Here is a 22,514-nt window from a genome sequence, read left to right as displayed (position 1 = left end):
AAACCTTACATAACTTCATCGTTTCTGTCTCTTTATTCACAGGTGGTAAGGTTCTGAACACAGAGGAAAGATGAGTCTGTTGCGCAGAGTAGTTCCTCGCAGCCCCTCCTTGTAAGAAGAGAGAGCCGTTGGGAGAGAGAGGCGGCTGTGAGAGGATAAAGTGCCGTTGTCTAGGGGGCCCTCGCCGCAGCTTCGGCGGCCGCGCTACGATGGCGAACCAGAGCTTTGCCATCGACGGCCCCGGCAGTCTGCTGGCCGTCCTGGCCTCGCAGAGCGGACTGTCACGAGGCGGCAGCAGCACCGGCGGCAGCGGCAACGGCAACGGCGGTGGAATCTCGGCCTCAGACGTGTCCGCCTACTTTAAGCTGGTATTTTTGGGATTGATCATCTGTGTCAGCTTGGCGGGCAACCTTTTGGTCTCCCTGCTGGTTCTACGAGACCGGGCGCTCCACAAGGCCCCCTATTTCTTCCTCCTGGACCTGTGCTTGGCCGACGCAGTTCGCTCCGCCGCTTGCTTCCCTTTCGTCCTGGTGTCGGTCCACAACAGCTCGGCCTGGACTTACAGTGCTTTGAGTTGTAAAGTGGTGGCTTTCATGGCTGTGCTATTTTGTTTTCATGCTGCCTTCATGCTGTTCTGTGTAGCTGTTACCCGCTACCTGGCCATTGCCCACCACCGATTCTACGCCAAGCGCATGACCATCTGGACCTGTGCTGCCATCATCTGCATGGTTTGGACACTGGCCATCGCCATGGCATTTCCACCTGTTTTTGACGTGGGGACGTACAAGTTTATCCAGGATGAGGATCAGTGTATTTTTGAACACCGCTACCTGAAGACGAACGACACCCTTGGCTTCATGCTCATGCTGGCCGTGGTGATCCTAGCCACGCACGGCTTCTACGCCAAGCTGCTTTTGTTCGAGTACAGGCACCGCAAGATGAAACCTGTTCAGCTGGTCCCGGCTATCAGCCAGAACTGGACCTTCCATGGTCCCGGGGCCACGGGTCAAGCTGCAGCTAACTGGATAGCAGGTTTTGGTAGAGGTCCCATGCCACCCACCCTGCTGGGTATCAGGCAAAATTTACACAATCAACACCGGCGGCTGCTGGGGATGGAAGAGGTGAGGTCCGAGAGGAGGCTGGGCAGAATGTTCTACACCGTCACCTTGCTTTTCCTGGTGCTCTGGGCTCCCTACATAGTGGCTTGCTTCTGGAGGGTGTTTGTCATATCGTACACCATCCCCCACCGCTATCTTTCTATCACCGTCTGGATGAGCTTCGCCCAGGCCGGCGTCAACCCCATCTTCTGTCTTCTCCTCAACGAGGACCTTAGGAAAGTGCTGAGAGCTCACCTGCCAACATACTGGAGGACTAAGCAACACCTGCCTCAGGACGAGGCGTACTGCATTATGTGATTCAGATGCCGACCGCCTTGTGAACAATCATACAGTAAGAAGGAAAAGGAAAAGGTGATGCTTAAAAGGGGATATTTGGGGAGTAGGAGTAATACGATGCACCTCGATGAAGTGTCAATGTAGGGTTTCGTTGTTTTTACACGATTTAATAACAACACACTTTCAACGGATACAGGCACAGTGACTTTTGAGTGAGAATGCTGAAATGAAAAAGGTTTGATCAGCTGATGTCCTTTGAAAGGCGAAGGGGTTTTGAAAACTTTGGTAACACGTAAATGATTGTTTTCCTTTTTCATGTACTGTATGGAAAAATATGTACGAAAGACCATAACGATTCCCAATACCAACGCCGTGTGACAGACACCATTTTAATATAATGTTGCCTTACTTCAGAGGGGCGTGCCCTGTAGTTCTCTTCTACAGAGAATGAGCTTTTGTGGACAGGAGGCACACAACAGCTACGCAGCAAACTGAAGGAGGCCCCCTGCAGAAATGTGCCGATGGATTGTTGACGGGGAATGTTGTTCAGTGCGTTGCGGACGGTGAAATGTATCGGGTGACACAAACTTTGCGAACGGGATTGTCGTACCAACCCAAACGCCTCCTCCGTGGGATTCAGAGAGGAGGCAGGAAGCGATCACAGAAAATACGTAGTTGTAAACATTTGAATAGCTGTTGTAAACCCTGCCCCCCCTAACGTGCTTGATTTTTTTGGGACTTTATCCGGGGCGTGTCAGGTTTATTTGTACTGTAAAAAAAAAAAAATTGCCTGTTAAGCAGAGGAAACTATTTTGAAATATGGCTTGATTTCATATTGTACAGACTGTAGGGGATAATAATTCCTGCTTATGTTTGTTTTCTATTGCATTTGTGTGTGTGTGTGTGTGTGTGTGTGTGTGTGTGTGTGTGTGTGTCTGTGTGTGTGTGTGTGTGTGCATGTGCTTGCGTGTGCGTTTGTGTGTGCGTGTGTGTGTGTGTGGGAGAGAGAGAAATGGAGAGATTAAAAGGACGCTCAAATTAGGAAGAAAAATGTTCCATTAACGTCAGTTATCTTGTCCTAATCTCGCATTTTACTTCTTGTAAATGCTGAACTGGACAAGACCGTAGGATCGTTTGCAATGCTTTGCAGAAGTACACTTCAAATACAATACGAATGGGCGAGGACCAAGGAAAAAATGGAAAAGGGACGATTGAAAAACCTTACGTACACTTTGCAAGCGGCAGTCATTGACTTGGATAATGATGTGTGTAATACCGTTTATTTTATATTGTTGGTATTCAAACATTTATTTGCAAATGATTTCCCTATTCAAGAAATTAAGAGGCAGCTTTCTTGAAGGCGACTTTTGTTTTACTTCTTGCCCCGCATTTCTTCTCGTCAACTTTTTGCTTTATTTGGGGGGTACATCCGAAGTGTGTATATGGAACGGAGGCGGCTCGCGAGACGTTTGGTGTGCGGAAATTGGACTGGACTCCACCAAGCCGGTTCTCCAAATTAAGATTCAGATAACGCAAATGTCTGACCTATGTTAAGCATACATATATGCATATTTGTGCAGTAGGTTTTCTAAATGTGTAAAAATGCACAACATACTGTATTAGCATGCATTCCACTGCATTTCATTGATCCAAAACCGGAGATTTGGAAAATTGTATATCTGTCGAAAAAGGAGAGACTTAAGTGCAAAGTGAAATGAGGTCCACGATTTTTGGTGACTGTCATTCCTTCGCAAAGTTGATGATGATATTATGTATCTGTACAGTTAAACTGAGTTGGTTCTTATCCCACTCATTAATAAAGACTCTACTTTTGATGCATTCACAGTTGTGGCCTCGTGGGGAGTTTTCATGAGCCAAAAGTCACTGATCATCAGTCAGAACCTAAACCGCCTATTTTCTTCCTCTAGTTTATGTTGGCCAACGCCTGCCGTGGAGCGCAAAGGACTCATGCACAGTTCATTCTACAGCACTATCCTTTTGAATGCCTGGATACCTGAATACCTTGGGATTAAAGGATTTTAACAGGTTTTTAAACGATAAAAGTGGGAATACAATGAGCGTCTCCAAAGGCGCAAAAACCCAAAAGTTCTTTGAATCAACAATAAATCAGGCCACAGCACCTTAAATGATATATAATCCGCATTGTGATGTATATGAAGAAAAATAATCGCCCATAATAGATCTGAGTCCTCGGAGGAGCCATGCCAGTATATAAAATATCCATGTGCCTAATAATACATACAGGGAAATAATGCGTTTGGCAGGTTGTATTCAGGTGTAAATCCCTCTCCGACCTTGATGCTTGTTGAAAAATCATCCAGGAATGGATTGTTGTTTGTATCGTGTTTCTCAGCGACATGAAAACCTGAAGGTCCAGGCTGCACCGGGAGAAGTTCAAAAAGATCAAATAAATAAGACATTATATTCCTTTCCCCATCTGGGAAAAAAAACCAAGTGAGACGGATTTTATCCAAAATAAAATGATGTATGGGGAGATGGCAGACAATGGGATATTCAACCAGCAGTAGAACTGGGTGAATCCCAGCCATGTGATTGGTGTATTCTCTTGATGACAAATAGGTTGATGTTTGAATTTCAATAGAATGAGATTTCCATTGTGTTGCAGCAGGGTGGTGAGTTGATGAAGTGGGGGATGTTTTCACACTAAGCATCAACTTGTGAAGGGGTTAATTATTATTATTTTTTTTTTGTGGCCCTCGGTACCCTCAGGTAGACGGTTTTGTTTTCCTGTGTTTTCGTCCTCGCTTTCTGAGATACTCCGCTACGAAAGTGAGTGCAAAAAGTGGTCTTTCTTCTATTGTCCGTTCTGCAGGTACAACAGAAGCCTTGTTTAAACTGCTCCGTTATTTCGGAGCAGCAGATGTGCACATACAAGGCACACAACCACCCCTTTGGAAACAAGGCCATTTGCAATTTCATCCAGTCTATCAATCAGGCAATCAATCAAATCAGAGCCTTATTTATGGATCACAGAATGGACTCAATATGTTGTATGCTGTAAGTAGGAAACATATGTGTCTTTAATGCCTTATTTTACTAATTGTATGTATTTATTTTTAACTATCTGCCTGCCCAGGGCCTACAGATTAAAATAAGCCTCCCTGGCTAATTCTGGCACATTTACAGAAATGTTATCAATGTGCATCGTCCTGCCAAATAAAAACAGGAAGAAAAAACATTTTGACATTAAAATAGAATATCGGGGGGGATTTCAAACTGTTCATAAGAAATACACTTATACCTTGTAAATGTTCATGAATTTTCCTTTACTAATTGATTCACAATATGCTTATTCTTATTTGATGATGTTTTAAGTGCATTTTATCAGGAAGTCATTTCTGTCATCAAACAATAATTCACATTTCCACTAACATCTCTGGGCCTGGGAATTAATTATATGTTTATAGATCAATGTTTTTTTGTAATCGTCCATGTCTTTTGGAAGAGTTTGTGACTTTGAATTTCTCTATGCCAATCAACTGAACAAGAGATTCCTCACAAGACTTGATGCAGAAATGCATCTTTTCTGGCTTGTGATGCTGTTGATCTAAAACCACTACTTAAACAACACAATTATTACATTTCTTTACATAAGTCAATGTTAATAATACATATTACCCATCTAATAATACATAATCTATAAAATACGATGATAAAAACAACACCATCACTATTTGGGTTACTGCAGTTTCTTTATTCAGTATTTGCATTAAATAAATTATATTAGTCTGCCATAAGCATGACTCGGGGGGTGGGGGTGGAACTCACATATAATACAGAACAAATACGTAAATCAACACACTTTTTGTTTTACAGTTTGATACGTCAGTACTGACTGGTTCAGAATGTAACGCCATGCACACCACACGATACCACCAAACACTGACCGACTGCCCGACAAGCAAATGCAGAAGCAACAGAAAACAAGCCCGTCTACACTTGATTGGGCTGCATAAATAGTGAGCTAGAGCTATGGCAGCGAGGCCGTCCGCGGCAGGAGATGGAATGTTTTGAAATTGGTTTATCGGGAAGGCTGCAAATGATTTTCTTCACCTGAATTCCGTGATTGCCTGAGCGGTCACAGATAACAGCTGACATGCGTGTGAGCGGCGCTCTCACTTTGTATGTTAAAAAGAAATTTTCTCAAATGGAAACGCATGAATATTTCCTGGCTCTCCCCTTTTTTTTTTTTAAATGCTAAAAACGTCACTGCAGCCAGTCAATCGCCGTACAATCTATGGACATGATTGGATGGAAAGAGTCATTCCTTTTAGTATTGCAGCGCATGGAAGGGGTAGATCGGTCACTTCTGCTCCCGCCTCCAGATGATGACCATTCCGGTGGAGTCGGCCGACGCCAGGAGAGACTCGTCGCAGTTGAAGCTGACGTCGAGCACCGGTCCTCCGTGACCTTGCAGCTTATTCACTATGGCCTTGGTGTTGCGCTCCACGTCAAAGAAGTAGACACAGGCGTCCTCACTGCCAGTCACTGTTTCATCAAAACAGCCAAAAAGATAATAGGAATCAAGTTAAACAGAATAAAGAGACTGCATTCATGACTAGAAGGCGCAGTGCCACCATGTTTTCCATTCAAAATGCTGGACAGCTGTAAAGTCCTGGCTACAATAGCTGACATACGCTCACTGAAGCCCGAACCTGCTCCTAAATACTTGCCCTTTCTGTAAACGGCTTTTGATAAAACCCACAAAAACTGTGATTTTGCTTTTATTAATCTTCAGCGTCGAGCGATTATTTTTATATCCACGCCAAAATCTCTTCCAGGACATTGTTTCTAAAAAGGAAAAAATATTTATATTGTTCATTTTCATATAAATCAAGAATAAAACTGAAATAATTATTTTGGGTCAAGATCGGGCCAATTCTGTTCATGCAATGGCCTTAAACAGCTTAAAATACTGGTAATTCAGCTTCCTTTTAGAAAACATTACCATGTTCAGATGAAAGGAATGGTGGCTTAACATTTGCGGGGATGGAATGAAACACACTCAAGTTAAGCTCCTGGATGACATGTTGATAACTTTATGCTCCCTTATTGCACATTCCACTTTATAATCAATTTTACTGTCCGGGTTGATGGCGGCAGTTTATCCAGGGCCATTTTGAGGACAGTTTCCTTCACAGACGAGTAACAGCGAGGTAGTGGTTTCATTTTTTGTGGCGTCAAGCCAACTGGTTGGTTGACTGATTGTTTGTATCATTGTAAAATGTTATTTTGAAAAAAAAAGGACTGCGATGGGAATCCTATTTGGATGCAGCTTCCCTGTACACAGCCAAGCTATCTAGCTCACCCCATAGCTGGATGAAGCAAATCCACTGAAATAATCAGCAGACATCTGATGCGGCTGTTCCATTTTGTCATCGCAGCAAAAATAGGACAAGAGCCTGTGCCTTACCCACACAGGCTCCCTGCCTGAACGACATAAGGGGGCAGAAGATGCTGTGGACGTGCTGTGAGCCATGCTGGATTGGAAAGCTCCTCTTCAGCTGCAGTGTCCCTTCATTATCCACCACTCTGTCAATACAAAGGTGAAATATAACAGAAATCGAATTAAGCTCTTTTTTGGTATTGAAGATAAAATGTCCTTCCTGTCACGAGTTGATTTAATACATGTCAGCAGGGAAAAGAAAGAGCTGCTCAACAAAGACTGACAGCAGGGAGCTAAAGAGCCTTGTTTTATGTTCTGACCTGTACAGTAGTAACTTATTGACACAGGCGTTGACCAGCAGAGAGGGGTCCCTGGCCTCCCGGCTGATCCACGAGCGAGCAGATATGCTGCAGATGGAGCTGCCCTCGCTCACCACCAGACGCTTGGCTTTGGTCAGCTTCCCTGTGTGGGGGCGGTCAGAAATAGCAGACACAAGCAGAAAACAGATCAACCCGATTCCCTCTCTAACGGCAGACACAATTTATTACAGGAGACGAAGAAAGACTAGTGCAACGAGTTGGGGCCGGCGCGGCTCTCCGCTCCCGTCTACAAAGCGGGGCTTCCATCGTACCCGTGGCCATGTCGAACAGGAAGGAGAAGATGCTTCCCCGGTCGTCCCCCGCCCACAGGATCCGCCCCGGAGCATCAAAGGACATGGAGAGCACGCGGCCCGTCAGCTTGCTGGAGCCCCCCTTCACCTTCTTCCCCGTGGAGATGTTCACCACCTGCAGGTGGTGCTTGCTGTTCCCCACCTGCACAGCAACACAAGCAGAGAGGCTTTAGTGTTCCAGGTTTTAGCTTCACCAGCGCAGAAAAGATGCTTCGGCCACATAACTGCTAAATGCCTTTGAGGAAATACTTTGTCAAGTATAATAAGTATAATAAAACATTTCTGGGGCATTTTTTTTTTTTACATCGATAACATTCTTGAATGGACAAGATTGAGGTGATGCAGGGTGGATTATCGTCAGGAAACAGGATTATGTGGAGAAGAAAACCATAATTATAGAGATAGCGATAACGACTGGCTGTTTTTGTGCATTAGGAGAAGGAAATGTAAAAATGTAACAATAGGCCGTTCACAAAATAATTATCAAGGCACAACTTTAGGTGGTAGAAAATAATTAAAAAGGCTTATTTCATTGGTTTACAGATTACAGTTTTCCAGCCTACATACCTTCTTTTAATTATTTTCTTAAAATGTTTCTTATCTAATATACATACAATAAGAGCCCATTGTCAATCTCTTAGCTTGATTCAAAAGTCCCTGATATCCAATAACACCTTTTTGAAGACTTCTTTTTTTAATTATTATCTTTTTTTTTTTATCACACAAATACATGATGTCCTGCTTCGATCTGCATGTTTAAAATAAAAACAAAAAATTATATCTCCTTTATTGTTAAATTCAATAAAACTGTTTGCTTATTGATCCACAAGGTGCGACCCAACAGAATTATAGCAAAATTGCAGTTTCCCAGACATTCATTAGGATTGTTTATTCCTAAGCTACCTACCATAAACACAGCTGATCCCTTATTACTTTGGGAGTAAAAAACACTGTGGTTGGACTGTCACTGGTCACTGGGGACACTATTGAGATTCCCCTCTCTAGTGAATAAACATGAACCATTCACCGATCAGCCATAACATTAAAACCAACTGCCTAATATTGTGTAAGCCCCCCTCGTCAAAACAGCACTGACCCGTCGAGGCATGGACTCCACAAGACCTCTGAAGGTGTCCTGTGGTATCTGGCACCAAGACGTTAGCAGCAGATCCTTGAAGTCCTGTAAGTTGCGAGGTGTGGCCCCATTGATCGGGCTTGTTGTTCCAGCACATCCCACAGATGCTCGATCAGATTGATCTGGAGAATTTAGAGGCCAAGTCAACCCCTTGAACTCATTGTCATGTTCCACAAACCGTTCCTGAAATTTTTTTGCAGTGTGGCAGGGCCCATTATCTTGCTGAAAGAGGCCACGGCCATCAGGGAATACCGTTGACATGAAGGGGTGTACTTGGTCTGCAACAATGTTTAAGTAGGTGGTACGTATCAAAGCAACATCCACATGAATGCCAGGACCCAAGGTTTCCCAGCAGAACATTGCTCAGAGCATCACACTGCCTCGGCCGGCTTGCTTTCTTCCCATAGCGCCTCCTGATGCCCCCTCTTCCCCAGGTAAACAACGCACACGCACCCGGCCATCCACATGATGTAAAAGAAAAGGTGATTCATCAGACCAGGCCACCTTCTTCTATTACTTCATGGTCCAGTTCTGATGCTCACGTGCCCATTGTAGCTGCTTTTGGTGATGGTCTGGGGTCAGCATGGACACTCTGCAAGCTGTGATGCACTGTGTGTTCTGACACCTTTCTATCATAGCAGCATTAACTATTTGCAGCAATTTGTGGGTCAGCCAGACGGCCTAGAGTTTGCTCAGCATATGCATGAATGAGCCCATGGCCACCCATGACCCTGTCGCCGGTTCACCGGTTGTCCTTCCTTGCACAACTTTTGGTAGGTAATAACCGCTGCATACTGGGAACACCCCACATGACCTGTCCTTTTGGAGAAACTCTGACCCAGACGTTTAGCTATCACAGTTTGGCCCTTGTCAAAGTTTCTCAGATCCTTACACTTGTCCATTTTTCCTGCTTCCAACACATCAACTTCAAGAACTGACTGTTCACTTGCTGCCTAATATATCCCACCCCTTGACAGGTGCCATTGAGATGAGATGATCAATGTTATTCACTTCACCTGTCAGTGGTTTTAATGTTGTGGCTGATCGGTGTATACCATAAAATCGTAAAGACTTGATTAACCTGTTAAAACTATGTGGGATGTTTCTGCAAGTTGCTTCACTCATAAGTACATGATCATTAACATTCATGATGACTATGATGAGTTATTAAATAGTATCAAATACAATATTTAGTATCATAGACTTTTTGGTAAACACTTTTTGAAAAGATAAAGGTTACACAAATATTAAAACAAGTCAGAGTGAATAGACCTTTCTGTTTACTATGACAAGGGATTAAAATACTGCACTGAGGCAATGTAATGTGGTTGCAGTTAAACAAAATACAGGCTGTGAGATACATTAACTTTAATACCAGTTTCTTAACAATGTTTTTTTTTCAAAACAATGTTTTACTATAAAGGTCATACACGGTAGTGAAGGTTAAAAATTGTATACTGGATTTAAGGAATCTGTTAAGATACAATAAAATTACAGGGCATTACTTATTTATACAAGACGAGCCTTTAAGCTTACTATCTACTTGGGTATCAACATGGTCCTGAATGCCACAGAATGTTCCAATACCATAAATGCTATTCAGTCAAAACCATGAAAGTATCACATTTGGATACCCTATCCTAAGCAGGACAGTTGTGGCAATATCTGGTAAAAACACACAACAGTTTGATTCATAAAAATGACATAATTATACAATAATAAAGAGATAACCAATGCTTCCTTTTACTCAACATTTGCATTACATCGACCTGCCAACCTTGGAAAAATATTTTGAGTACCTTAGTAGTGTAACAGGGATTCTCCATGGCGTTGGAGTTACTGCAGCTAAATGACTCCAGTTATTCAAACCGTAGCGGTCTTATAACGAGGCCAATCACATGGTATGCAAGCACTACGGTTAACTATTTACAGTATACAAATACATATCATTAGGATATACCCCTTGAAATGCATCATCTCGTAAAGTTACAGAACATGTTTACCAACCAGAGATGCACCGATTGTAATTTTCTTGGCCGATTTCTATTTATGAATTTTTTAAGCCTGACCTGCAAATTCCGATTTCCGATCCGCTGTACGTTGATAACAAATACATCCCGTGATCTGATCACAGTCACGGGGTTGGACAGCTGCACATACAGACTACCGCTACAATTTTCAGTTACCACAATAGTGAGTTTGCTGATTTTGACACTGTTTATTATTGATCAATATACACTATGGAACAATAATAGAATATGAAACTGTCACTGAGTTCCAATGAAATTGAATATGGGACTGTCACCAAGTTTCAGTGTAATTCAACCTGTAACTCTTACTGAGTTTTAGTAGGACACAACATATAACTAACATGGGAAGGTCCAGTTCAAACTTAACCTAAGTGCAAATATACATTTATATTATATTTTTATGGTACTTGGCAAATAAATTGCAATCATAACAAAAATAATAAATAAACTAAATAAATGGCCAACTCTTCTCACTTTTGTTCACTAGAAGTCCTGCTTCACTCAATGTGCGTTAAACCAAGTGAATAAAATCGAAAAACTTGTTTTACTGAGTGACTCGTCAACTTTTCATCACAAGCAGAGCTTCGCTGTGACAACGATAGATACACAGTCTGCACAATATTAGAATATTGTCAGGCTATAAAAATATAATTTATCTAATGTTCTTTTTTTTCTGTTGAACTACCTCCAAACAGCCGACATTTGATTTATTTCGCTCTTTTCTGAGTCTCAACTACACAACTACCTAACATTATGTTGGTATTGGGTTTGAGTATTGGAGCATTTTTACAAGTACAGTACATGAGCAGTGTATCGGGCATGTACATTTGATCAGCACATAATAAAGATAATATATCTGACACTGATCAGCCAGTGAAAACCACCGGCCAATCGATCGGTGCATCTCACGTTTCATATGTTAACATTACGGTCACATTTTTGTGCTTTATATAACTCTCCCACTTCCCATTTTACCTCAGCAATGCAGCGTTACACCTCGATGGATAATAAAGCTCAGTGCACAGCGTATCAGCGGATGTTAAGTAAGAGGAGAGGGAGGGGATACAGAACTGCATCTTTTCCAATCTGAGGGATGTAGTTTGAATACCCAATAAATGTACGGTATTGTTCTGTATTGATTGATTTCTGTCATTAAATTACAATAAAATACATATATATAATTGTTTTGTTTTTTCCTTTGCATAGTTTCAGCTGGCATTTCGTACCTGATATTTTGACTAAGAATTGCGTAGTTGGTACACAAAACGTGTGCAGGTTGGCAGGTCTGGATTACCTCTGATTGAGTTTTAACTTTGTTGTCAAAGCCACTTACCACAGTGAGATTGTTGTTCATGGGCTGAAAGGTGCAGCAAAGCAGCTCGCTGGACTCTGGGTCTCTGACCTCACGAATACAACGCCCGTCCTCCGTATTCCAGATGCGCAGAGTCCCATCCAGTGACGTCGACACAATGATGTCGTTGCTCAGGGACCAGGCAAAATCTGTGACCGGCCCACTGTGACCTTTAAGGGTCACCTTCACGCTGGGCGGAGGCGGGGACAGAGTCATGATGGACAGGGTACCATCCAGCGAGCAGCAAGCAAGAAGGTGCTTATCATCGTTTGCAAACTGTAATCGTGGCACTAGGGGAGGCAAAGACGGGGATTTAAAAAAAGAGAATTTTTAAATCCTTAAACATAATTACAAGTAAATGAGGGTGCAAAAAAAACAACAACAAAAAAAAAAAAACCTTACCAGCAGAGTCCACATGCTGGTCAAATATGTGGTGCATGCCAGCAAAGGCATAATTTTCGCTCAAAGTGGTGTCACCCGCCATGGCACGACTCGCCTCCGCCACTGAGGTAGGCACTAAACTGCCCGGAGGCCTGCAGCCAGAAACAAAATCAACCACGAAAGCATATATTCAGTATAAAACACCTCACCACCGTGGTCTACTCAATACAACAAATTTGATCGTTACTCACAGAGACCAAACAATGACAGGTTATAGCCAATAAATCTCAGAGAATACAATTGCTCTGAGGATGTATTCATAAATCCCAGATATTGCAGCTTCTTGAAAAGAAGAAGGTGGAGGGACCTATTTCATGCAAAAACGGGAGACCATTTATTTTCTAGGTACCTCTCATCATAGACTGCCCTGTTCATCTGTGCCTGCAGCTGGTAGGACCCTCTGCTGACAGACCGGCGGTGGCCACGAGCCCCCTGGGAACGAGGGTCTTCCTCAAAGTCCTGGAAAGAGAAGACAAGAGGGAGAGGAGGACAGGAGAGGGAGAGACGGAGGTCAGGGACATGCATTTTCTTTTCTTCATTTCACTTTGGACTCATTTGTATATCCCATGCTTTGTATACAGAAGCAGTGCCAGCCCTTTCAACCAAGCTGCTCAGTTTGGTAGTTTTGTATGGGGAAACTAAAATCGGGTGTGTTGGTTGGTGTGGCATTCACTGGGGTAAAGTGGTGAGGCCCCCTGTATTTCTACCCCTGTCACAAGATATAATTGAAACTCAGTGCTAACACATCTCAAAGACCCTCTCCAATCGTTGTTTCCCTGGGTCTGACCTCCATGCGGTCCAGTGTGGTGCGGGAGCTGCGCACACTGCTGGCCCTGAAGCTGCTCTGCTCAGACAGGGGCCCGTAGCGCAGGGCCAGCAGCTGACTGCGCAGCCTCAGGTACTGCCTGCGCAGCCCCGGTTCAAAGCCACACTTGGCGTTCTCTCTGAGCAGCTGGCTGCGCCGGCGGATGTATTGGGTGCGGAACTGTGGGAACGTAGGCGTGCGGTAAGCATTGTACCTGGGGAGGGAGGGAGGGAGGGGAGGGGAGGGGAGGGGAGGGGCAGGGGGGGTACAAAGAACCAGCAAATACACAGTCATTCACAAATGATGAAAGACCACTTACACATCTGAATGGGTTCTTGATCAACTCTAATCATTCATGCCGCTGTCTGACTCAGTATTACCTTGCGTCCACTGCCAACACCTGCTGCCAAACTGCGGCCATTCCACAAGCACTCTGGGCGGAGAAGAAAGCTCTGCCTGTGCAGATTTCCCTGTCAAATCACACAGGTTTACATCATTACTAACAGCTAATAACTAATAACTTTGGTACCAACAAGCCAGATAAACATGATTCACTGTATTCAATGTATGGTTTGAGTGATGAGGCACAATCTGTCCTCATCCTCTGAGAAGAGACAGCCAAACATTTTGGCATTATGTGAAATCTGATCCAGCAAACACTTCATGTTTGAGTCGCCATGTTGACTTTAAATCGAAACGATCCCCTTTTCAGCTAACGTCATGTGTAGCTAGCCCTGCAGAGGCAGCCTGGAGGCCAGGGAGCTAACGGAGCTAACGGAGCTAACACACGCTTGTTGCCCGGTGTAAACAATTACTTTCGGACTTTTTTTAAAGCGCACACGGCTACCCCATTACGCAGCGACCCCGCAGCCACATTAAAGTCCGTTGAGGGCAGTAATGTTCATCGGGGGAAGTAGTGAAACTCTCCATAACGGCTCACCTTCCTTAGCTTTTCTCCATCACTGGGGTTCGACAAATCACGTGACACGTCGGGCCCCGCCCACTCGGCCGTTCGCATTACGCGATTAAGAAATATGGAAATAAAGGATAACAGCTTTAAGGAAATACAAGCAATTATCGGCAGCACGCATTAAAAAAAAAACAAAAAAAAAAACAAAACAAAAAAAACCTGTCATAACAATGACGTTTTTAAAGACAGCGAAAACCATTGTCCGCTGACAAGAAAAGCCCAGAATGGCGCGGGTTTCTGGCGCCTATTTAGTCTCGTCGTCGTCATTGTCGTCGTGAATGTATTCGTTTCAAATGTACGTTATTGGCTTTGGCCCCCTCGTGCCCCAAAGGACGAACAAAGGCGCAAACCCTTCCCACACACACACACACACACACACACACACACACACACACACACACACACACACGCACACAACACCGCGGCGGCCGCGCGCGCGCCCGGCGGTTTCGCGTGGCTCAGCAAAAGCGGCGCGCGCGGCCCCGCTCAGCTGACTGCGCGCTTTGCTTGTCGCCGAGCGGCGCTGCTTCCCGAAGGGGCCCCGCCGAGCGCCCCATTCACACCCGCCGTCCATAAATGGGCGCGGGGGGACCGCTGCCGAGAGCACTGCGTTTTCAGGAAGACCGCGGACTTTGGACAACAGCCAACATGCCAGGAACAAAAGGTATTTCCCCGATGTGATGGGTTTTCTATTTTATTGGAGACAAGTGTGTATGATGCAGTCCCTATAATAATACAAAGCGGCATTTATAGGCACTCCTGTTCATTTTAAACGGTGTTAACACATGTGATAGGCCACTTTTTTTGTTGTTGTTGTTTTTCAAAGACACACAAATGTCAAGTAAAAGTGTAACCAAAATAAGTTTAAAAGCTTTTTCGCCACCATTTTCCCAGGTAATAAATCGGACAAGAAGTCAACTACCAAGGTATGAAATGACCTCACCTGCAAAGCACCGAGATGTTTGTTTAAATGGGTTTGACTCGGGCTAAATACTGTCCGTGTCCATGTCGTTGCCACAGCAACCTCAGAGTCCTAAGGAGCAGCCGAAGAAAGGTGATCAGAAAGGAGATGATAACAAGAAGCAAGGAGGTAAGAAGTTATGTCAATCTGAAGTTCTTGGCCATCAGTTGAGAAATGGAGTGAAAGGCTGGTCGAATACATTTCTGTCCAGGCAAAAAAAAAACAACAAAAAATGGACACAATCTAGGAATTGGGCAATTCAGCTGCTGTGTGTCCCCAGTGAAGGTATCTGTCTGTCTGTCCCGTCTCCTCGCAGGACAGCCGAAGGGAGAGAAGCAATAACTTCCAGGCATTTGTGAAGATGGCTTTGGAGACACTGCTGGGGTCCTGCCGCCGTAAGCACGGGGGTCCCCGGGGCAGGCAGGGCTGAGGACGCCCCTCTTCTCCTGCTCCCCCACCCCCGCCTTTCACCCCCGCCCCTCCGCCCCTCCGCCGGGCCTGCAGGAAGGGCTGCTGTGTGGGTTTCCCACGGCGCCTGCTCGCCTCCCACTCGGGCACAACCTGACCCCGATCTCCATCCATCAACATCTGTCGTCCATCTCCCTCTGCCCCCCTTTCTTCCTCACCTCTCCTTTATTTTTTATTTTATTTTTTTTTTTTCTCCCCTTCCTCACCCTCTGTCTGCTTGGGTTTGTTGGACACTCGGAAATGTACGCAAGGTCAAACCGGGTCAGTGCTTTGAGCACGACGTGGATGACCGCTACAGTCCCTTCCAAAACTCAACCCTTTTTTTTTTCCTTCCTCCCTTGACCCTCAATACAAGATTGGCTGTCTAACAGTCCATTCTTTCCTCTTGTAAATAAATATTGAAATAAACAATTATTTCTTACAGCAACATGTCCTATATTTCATTTGTGTCAATGTCACATTTAAGGACCAGATTTAATCCTATGTTAAACATGGGAAATTATGAAGAAAATCAGGTTTCATGTAAAAATTTATTTAAAACATCACAGATCTCTTAGTGGCTCAGAATTTACAGAAAAAAAATCTGAATATCAAGGGAAAACAAACAATCTACTTCTATATTTCAAATAGTCCCTAAGTTTGGCATTATTGTATTTGGCACAACTGAATGCGTGTGCACAGGACATTTAATCTAAAAGCACTACTCTGTTGGAAAGGTAACCAAGGCATAGATTCTTTAAAAGATATGGAGATGTAATATATATTATACTGTAATATAGTGAATAAAACAAAAACATGGAAGACAAAAAAAACATTGGACTCGCGCGCGCACACACACACACACACACACACACACACACACACACACACACACACACACACACACACACACACACACACACACACACACACACACACACGACGTAGTCAGCATCTGTTGGAAAATTTTGCATTTCTTAATCATTTAGGGTGATACAAATAAGGATGGAGTTTAACAGCAGTGTAATCGTTTTCATATCTATCTCATCTCACCCCGGTAAAGGACATCACAAATATGTCAAATTAGAATTTCCTTCAAAAATGTCTGCAGCAACACATTAGAAGTACCCTGGTCACACACGTTTACTTGTCATAATGAAGTGTGAATAAGGTGTGTTTAAAATGTTCACATATATATCGATACATTTTAAAAAGGACGCAATTCTAGAGGGTAAAAAAGACAAAAAAAGGAAAACATTATGTCATTACATAGTCATATAGACATCATATTCTTTATCGAAAATTCACAAATAGGGAAAATACTGTTGATAACCATAACATTGCTTATTTATATTGATAACTTGTGCTCTTTACAAAGAAGTCGTTTATTTTTACTACACATGCTTAAGAGAAATGAAGAGAGAATATTAGAAATAATATTCAGAAAACATTTGAGTAGAAGGAAAAAAGAAAACCACAATGAAGGGTTGGTTTGTGAGAGCTACAGCATAGACGGTGGTGGGTTTTCTAAGAGCACCGCGCCAACAGGTATTGATTGCGGCTCGCAGCAGGGCATCCGGAGCTGCTGTCACGACAGGAGGGGTCGACAACCGCAGCTGGGATTAAAGTACAGAGGGGAGGGGGTTGGGAGGGAACGGGGACGGGGGGGCCATAATGTCAAGTGGTCCCCAGCAGGAAATATAGTACTCTACCTGTAGATGAGCGGCTTTCCAGCGTGCAGCTCCTTCGGTCCTGGCAGCGAGGCCACAGTGCGGGACTCGAGAGTGGGTTGCACGCCCCTCCTTATTGCTTCCTACACTTGTTTTCTCCCCCCGACTCCATCTTCCCTCCCCCCGTGTCCCGTCATCAGAGGACAAGGCGGTACAGCACCCAGCAGCCGAACGTCACCCAGTGGCTCGTCCAGCTCAGTTCCGACCACTTCTGGATGGTGTGATGGGTCACGTCATCCTGCGGGAGATTGGAGATTGTGTCTAAGTTAGGCTCAATAGAAAAAGAAAGAAATATTAAACAGGGTTCATTCTGGCATTACGACATTCAGTTCAAGGACTTCTAACTACCTTTTCAAAATTGTTTTTTTTCAAGGACTTTACGTAAAAAAAACATAATTAACTTTCAATGTGATCTTTATGAATTAAAATACAATATAATTTTATAATCTCATTCTCTATTATTTATAATATATATATAATCTCATTGTCATCTACTAAGTGTCTATTTCCAACCATGCCGGTTTTAATTAACATTTTCCTGGCATGACCTATGTTGTAAAAGCCATTCTGGAAGATTTTTATTTGTTATGATTTGAATAACAAAAAACAGGGGGAATATCACAGGTTTGCAGGACTGCAAGGTATACGGGACTTGCATTTTTTGAGGACAAAATTCAAGCACTTCAAGCACCTCAAGGGCCTGGTAAAAACCCTGAAAAACAATCCCCTACTCCTACCGCGAGCCCTCAAAATGATAATAATAATAATAATAATAATAATAATAATAGCGAAGGTTACATTTGCGTTGTAAGTCGGCACAGTCGGCCGGTTGCGGGTGCGTTGTGCTTTTTGAAGGTGTTGCGGTCTCACCTCTTGATCATCCATGTAGTCCACACTGGAGTTGAACACTGAACCCAGGTACGTCAGATGAAGGATCGCTAAGGCACTAAACGCCGCATTTATCACATACACCCATGATGCCTGCCGGGAGAAAATGAACTTGAAGAATGTGCAACTGCATCAGGAGAAATACAGAATTCTGCACAAATGTTACAGTACGTAAAAGAAGAATTCCCTCAAATGCACCGTCAGTGACGGCTGCGTACCTTTTCTCTAACAGTATTGTCATTATTATTGCCTGTCGGCTGCTTTCCTCTGGCATGACTCATTTTCTCTCCAGCCAATTCTCGTGGGTTTTGATGTGTTACTCCGCAATCAAATTAAAGGGATTTTGCTGGGAATTGTGCCAAAGAACTACCAAAATGAACGCATTAGCAAGACAAAGCGGATCAATTAGACTTTGCAACTGCCGCAGTGATGCATTTTGTTATTGTTTTCTGCTAGCAGCAGAATCTGACATCCCGACCGACGTTAGAGAGATACAGTATATTTATGACTTCATCTTGCAGCATTGTTAGACGCTAATTCAATGTTTTTCATGATGTAGCCCCTTTTGCCTGCGACCAATCCACGGCCAGAATGAAATGACAATGCGCAAATCAAATATCTCCTGATGGTGATAAAGAAAACACTTCACACTGAATAACGGAATGGAAAACAGCGAGCGGACGGTACCTTTTTGTGTCGATGCGTGCAGTTGGGTGGACATTTCTTCGAAAGTACACACGCACTAAAAATGGCCCCGAGCCTTTTCCGCAGCACTGAAAGACAGGGAAACAACAAACCCTTTCAAAATAAAGAGAGAGAGAGAAAAAAAAAAAAACTTGAACAACGACAGCCACGTCCTGAAAGATAAGCCGTGGCACTGCGGGGAGCACAGCAGCGGTGCAATACGGTGAGCGCTCGACCGTGACGTCAAAGCCAAACACCTTCTGGGAACGGTCGGGGCTCTCGTTTGCGAGACGGCTACACTCTCACCGTGCTCGATGTAAGTGATGAAGCCCAGGGATAGCAGCACCGCGCCCAGGTGGAAACTTAATCCCTGTCAATCAGAGAGAGAGAGAGAGAGAGAGAGAGAGAGAGAGAGAGAGAGAGCGAGAGAGAGGAAACTGAAGGCAGAACGTGAAAGAGAGAGCGAGCGTCCACCTCTAATTCCGGTGACAACGGCGGCGGCTGCGGCCTCTTGTGAGACGCGACACTCACATGCAGGAGTGCACTGGCCGTGTACGTCACCAGGATCGCGGAGAACGTTCCGAATTTGAGAGCACTCTTGAAAACATCTGAAATACGAAGAAATGAAGGTAATTATTGAACGGCTGTTTGAATGATTCAACAGCGCAAAAGGTACAACATCGGAAAAGCAACCGCGGCGAGGAGCCACTGGGGTTAACGTCGACGCTCACATGTGTGAAGAAAGCGCGACATGGGCAGGTTCCATGAGGTCACCACCTCCACCATCGACCTGGGGAGCTCCACCTTCAGCGGCTCGGCGACGGCCATGTCCCTGCCAAGGCGAAAGGAGGGGGAGTTAGCCGGGGCTCGTTTGACAGCGAGGGACGTCTCACTCACATTTGACTCGGACCATTTGAGGTTGTCCTTCTCTTCCCTGAAGCCCGAGCCCGCCAGCGTGGCGGTGGTCTCGCTCAGATAGCCGACAAAGTAGTTGCTGAAGTGAAAGGAGACGGCGTTCTCGTACGACAGCAGCCACCTTGGATCGGGAAAAGAGGGAGCCAGACACGCACGGGCGGTTACAGGAGGATGCGCGCGATCGGCTTTTCTGGCATGAAACGATACGCTAAAAATGAGATTTAGACTTTGGAAAAGGCGTACCTCGCCACGGAACCCCTGAGAAGCATGTGGGTGGAAGAGACAAGGTTAAGGATGCGCTCAGGTGTGTACCGTACCGTATGATGGGCCAGATGTCTGAGCAATTGTTACCTTATTTTTCTCCTCTTTTTGCTGCGGGCAAAGTGAAAATGAACACACCGTAAGCAAACCGAATAAGGGGCAGAATAACTCCAGCAGTGGTTATTTCTATAAGCCTACATACCTTCGTAGCAACTTGTCCCCGTATATAGGTATGAAATAAGGAAAGAGGTAGGGGGCTACGCAATTGGAAACGACGAGGCAAATCTGGCTCTTCACCCAGCTGACAGACACCTTGAAAAACCACGAGAAGCTCTGAGGAGGAAAGAGAAGCAAATATTTCAAAAGGTTGACAGGTGAAAGGACGTTTCCTGTGAATAATCCATCCCCCTACCCTTTTTCACTCGCTTAAAAGACGTCGGGCTTACTAGTCTGCGGCCGTCCAGGGCCTCCTTGTAGCTGTTGAAACTGATCCAAGGGCCGAAGATGACCGTGCCCACAAAGTAAATGTAGCCCATGAACTCGACGGGCGACGGCACGCGACCGACAACGCCCCTGTCCAAATCAAACGCCAGGGATATGGCTTTCATGGCGACCACCATCTGGGAACCTGGACGAAGGGGGGACAGCGTGTGAAGAAAGAGCGGGCTTCTCGGGAGGAGTTCATCACCTTTACTGGACATCAACATCACTCACACCTCGCTAGTGTTTAATCCGATCAATTAAAGGACTGAGGGGTGAGACGGCGACCTCTTCACGTGAAATCGAACTTTGCTCACAAGGCAAAAGGGACTTTTCTTTCGTCATCTCTGTTTGGAATTATACAAACTAATGATACAGCGTCAGTTTCCACTGTCGTTTTTTCCTCCTCGCGGGTTGACCACAAAGCCCCGTTTAAGACTTGTTACTGCAGTATCAGACCGATGGAGAAGTTTCACCCACCTCTCATCTTGTGCCAGGTGGTTGTGTCCATCATGTGCAGCTCCCTGTTGACAAGATGAAAATTCGATCAGTCTTCGTGAAGCTTTTTGCTGGGTGTGAAACTGCTTTTTCGAAATCGCTGAAACCCCCCCCCCCCCCCAAAAAAAACCCACTCTGACATCCGAGAGCAGTCTGCTTCATCAAAAGCCTTCACAGAATCAGGGCTGTTCGGTACGATGATGTGAGGGCTCCCTTACCCGAGGAGCAGGTAGATGAGGACGGTGATGGAGATGAAGGTGCCCCGGATGCTAGAGTGGCGACACAGAAAGAGGATGAGGTAGCAGAGGAGGCTGAGGAGGACCACCCAGATCATGTGCAGCTCAAAGAACAGGTAGAGCGCGTAGAAGCCGCCCGCCACAGTGCTAAGGTGTTTCACAAAAGACGGGAGTCCTGATAAAAACAAGAAATAAAGAAAAACAGGAAGAGACGCTGTGACCGTGTCCAAGCTGAGCACGCCGAGGTGACGGGGTGAGGATACGATGAAGCCCAAAGCAAATTGAATCCGTATGAGTGACTCTCACCCAACATCCAGAGTAGCCGGCACAGCAGGCAGATGACCAGCAGCTGCCACACCTGCTCCAGGCCCTGCTGGGCGGTGGGCAGGAGGCAACCATGGGCAAGCTCCTGGAAAAACTCCTCCCGGCTGAAGGTTCCCATCGCTATATTTCAGAAATAAGGAAGAGACGTGTCAAAACAATGGAATTTTATCTGACCCTGTAAGTATAAGCTAACAAGTATGCATACATATCAGTTCAAATACACTGGAAGTTCGGGTGACTTTATTCTAAAAGTTAATTGGTTGTGAGTTACTGTAGAGCAGTGATTCCTAACCGTTTTCATATCAAGTACCTTAAATTTGATACTCATTGGGCCTCATTTGATAAAATTGTTTCCCAGTCTCTGTGACCCAAATCTGAGAAGATTTGATTTTTAACAACTCTGACTCTACTAGTATTGCTTGATTCCAGAGAATCTTTAGCTGGCTGTGACTGGTGACATACAGTTGGTTTGATACTGTGACAAATGTCTTTTTTTTTTTGTCGCTTTGGACAAAAGCGACAAAAGCATATACATTTGTGGTGTGAGGGTGGTGTGGTTTATAAGCAACCACACCTGTCTTGGGTCGAGGTAATTGGGCCCGGGATCAGGGGTGGCTGTACGCCTGTTGCTCATCAGAGCCATCAACGGGCAACAGGTAAATCTCCCACCCCCCCACACACACACACAGGGAGAGCCTCTGTCATGACATGTGTCCATCTGCTCCCGGCTTCTCTTCCTGTGTCTCTGTGTTGGAGGGCCCTGAAAATGGCACGCGGGGGGCATGTAGCAGGCAGATCTGCCACAACATTAATACATTAATATTATGGAATACATTTATTATGATTTATTCCAAAATCCCATACAT

At 44.7% G+C, this 22,514-nt stretch overlaps 3 protein-coding genes across 3 annotated transcripts; 1 reads left to right on the top strand and 2 right to left on the bottom strand.

The window, feature by feature from the left end:
- Nucleotides 1-209: 209 nt before the first annotated feature.
- Nucleotides 210-1,415, top strand: LOC307240902 (putative G-protein coupled receptor 173; the record flags this gene model as incomplete). Its single annotated transcript, XM_080014812.1, has 1 exon — nt 210-1,415. One exon carries the CDS (start codon nt 210-212, stop codon nt 1,413-1,415), a length of 1,206 nt encoding a protein of 401 aa, XP_079870938.1.
- A 3,709-nt stretch (nt 1,416-5,124) lies between these two features.
- wdr13 (WD repeat domain 13) lies at nt 5,125-14,236 on the bottom strand. The gene is made up of 10 exons (XM_080016025.1): nt 14,195-14,236; nt 13,635-13,724; nt 13,237-13,468; nt 12,799-12,908; nt 12,411-12,541; nt 11,991-12,298; nt 7,454-7,634; nt 7,143-7,284; nt 6,850-6,968; nt 5,125-5,924 (listed from the first exon to the last, which is right to left on the bottom strand). Exons 2-10 carry the CDS (start codon nt 13,673-13,675, stop codon nt 5,740-5,742), a joined length of 1,449 nt encoding a protein of 482 aa, XP_079872151.1. The 5' UTR covers nt 13,676-13,724; nt 14,195-14,236; the 3' UTR covers nt 5,125-5,739.
- Nucleotides 14,237-17,498: 3,262 nt separating this feature from the next.
- Nucleotides 17,499-21,766, bottom strand: LOC307241237 (protein-serine O-palmitoleoyltransferase porcupine-like; the record flags this gene model as incomplete). The annotated part of the gene is made up of 12 exons (XM_080015277.1): nt 17,499-17,600; nt 18,233-18,343; nt 18,938-19,023; nt 19,241-19,304; nt 19,466-19,542; nt 19,666-19,766; nt 19,845-19,970; nt 20,313-20,443; nt 20,557-20,738; nt 21,071-21,114; nt 21,307-21,499; nt 21,631-21,766. 12 exons carry the CDS (start codon nt 21,764-21,766, stop codon nt 17,499-17,501), a joined length of 1,353 nt encoding a protein of 450 aa, XP_079871403.1.
- Nucleotides 21,767-22,514: the final 748 nt, after the last annotated feature.

The sequence above is a fragment of the Zeus faber genome (genome assembly GCF_960531495.2).
Source record: "Zeus faber genome assembly, chromosome: 15".
In the NCBI taxonomy this organism is placed as follows: Eukaryota; Metazoa; Chordata; class Actinopteri; order Zeiformes; family Zeidae; genus Zeus; species Zeus faber.
Note: the sequence above shows the minus strand (reverse complement) of the source record. Positions and strands in the feature narration are given on the sequence as shown.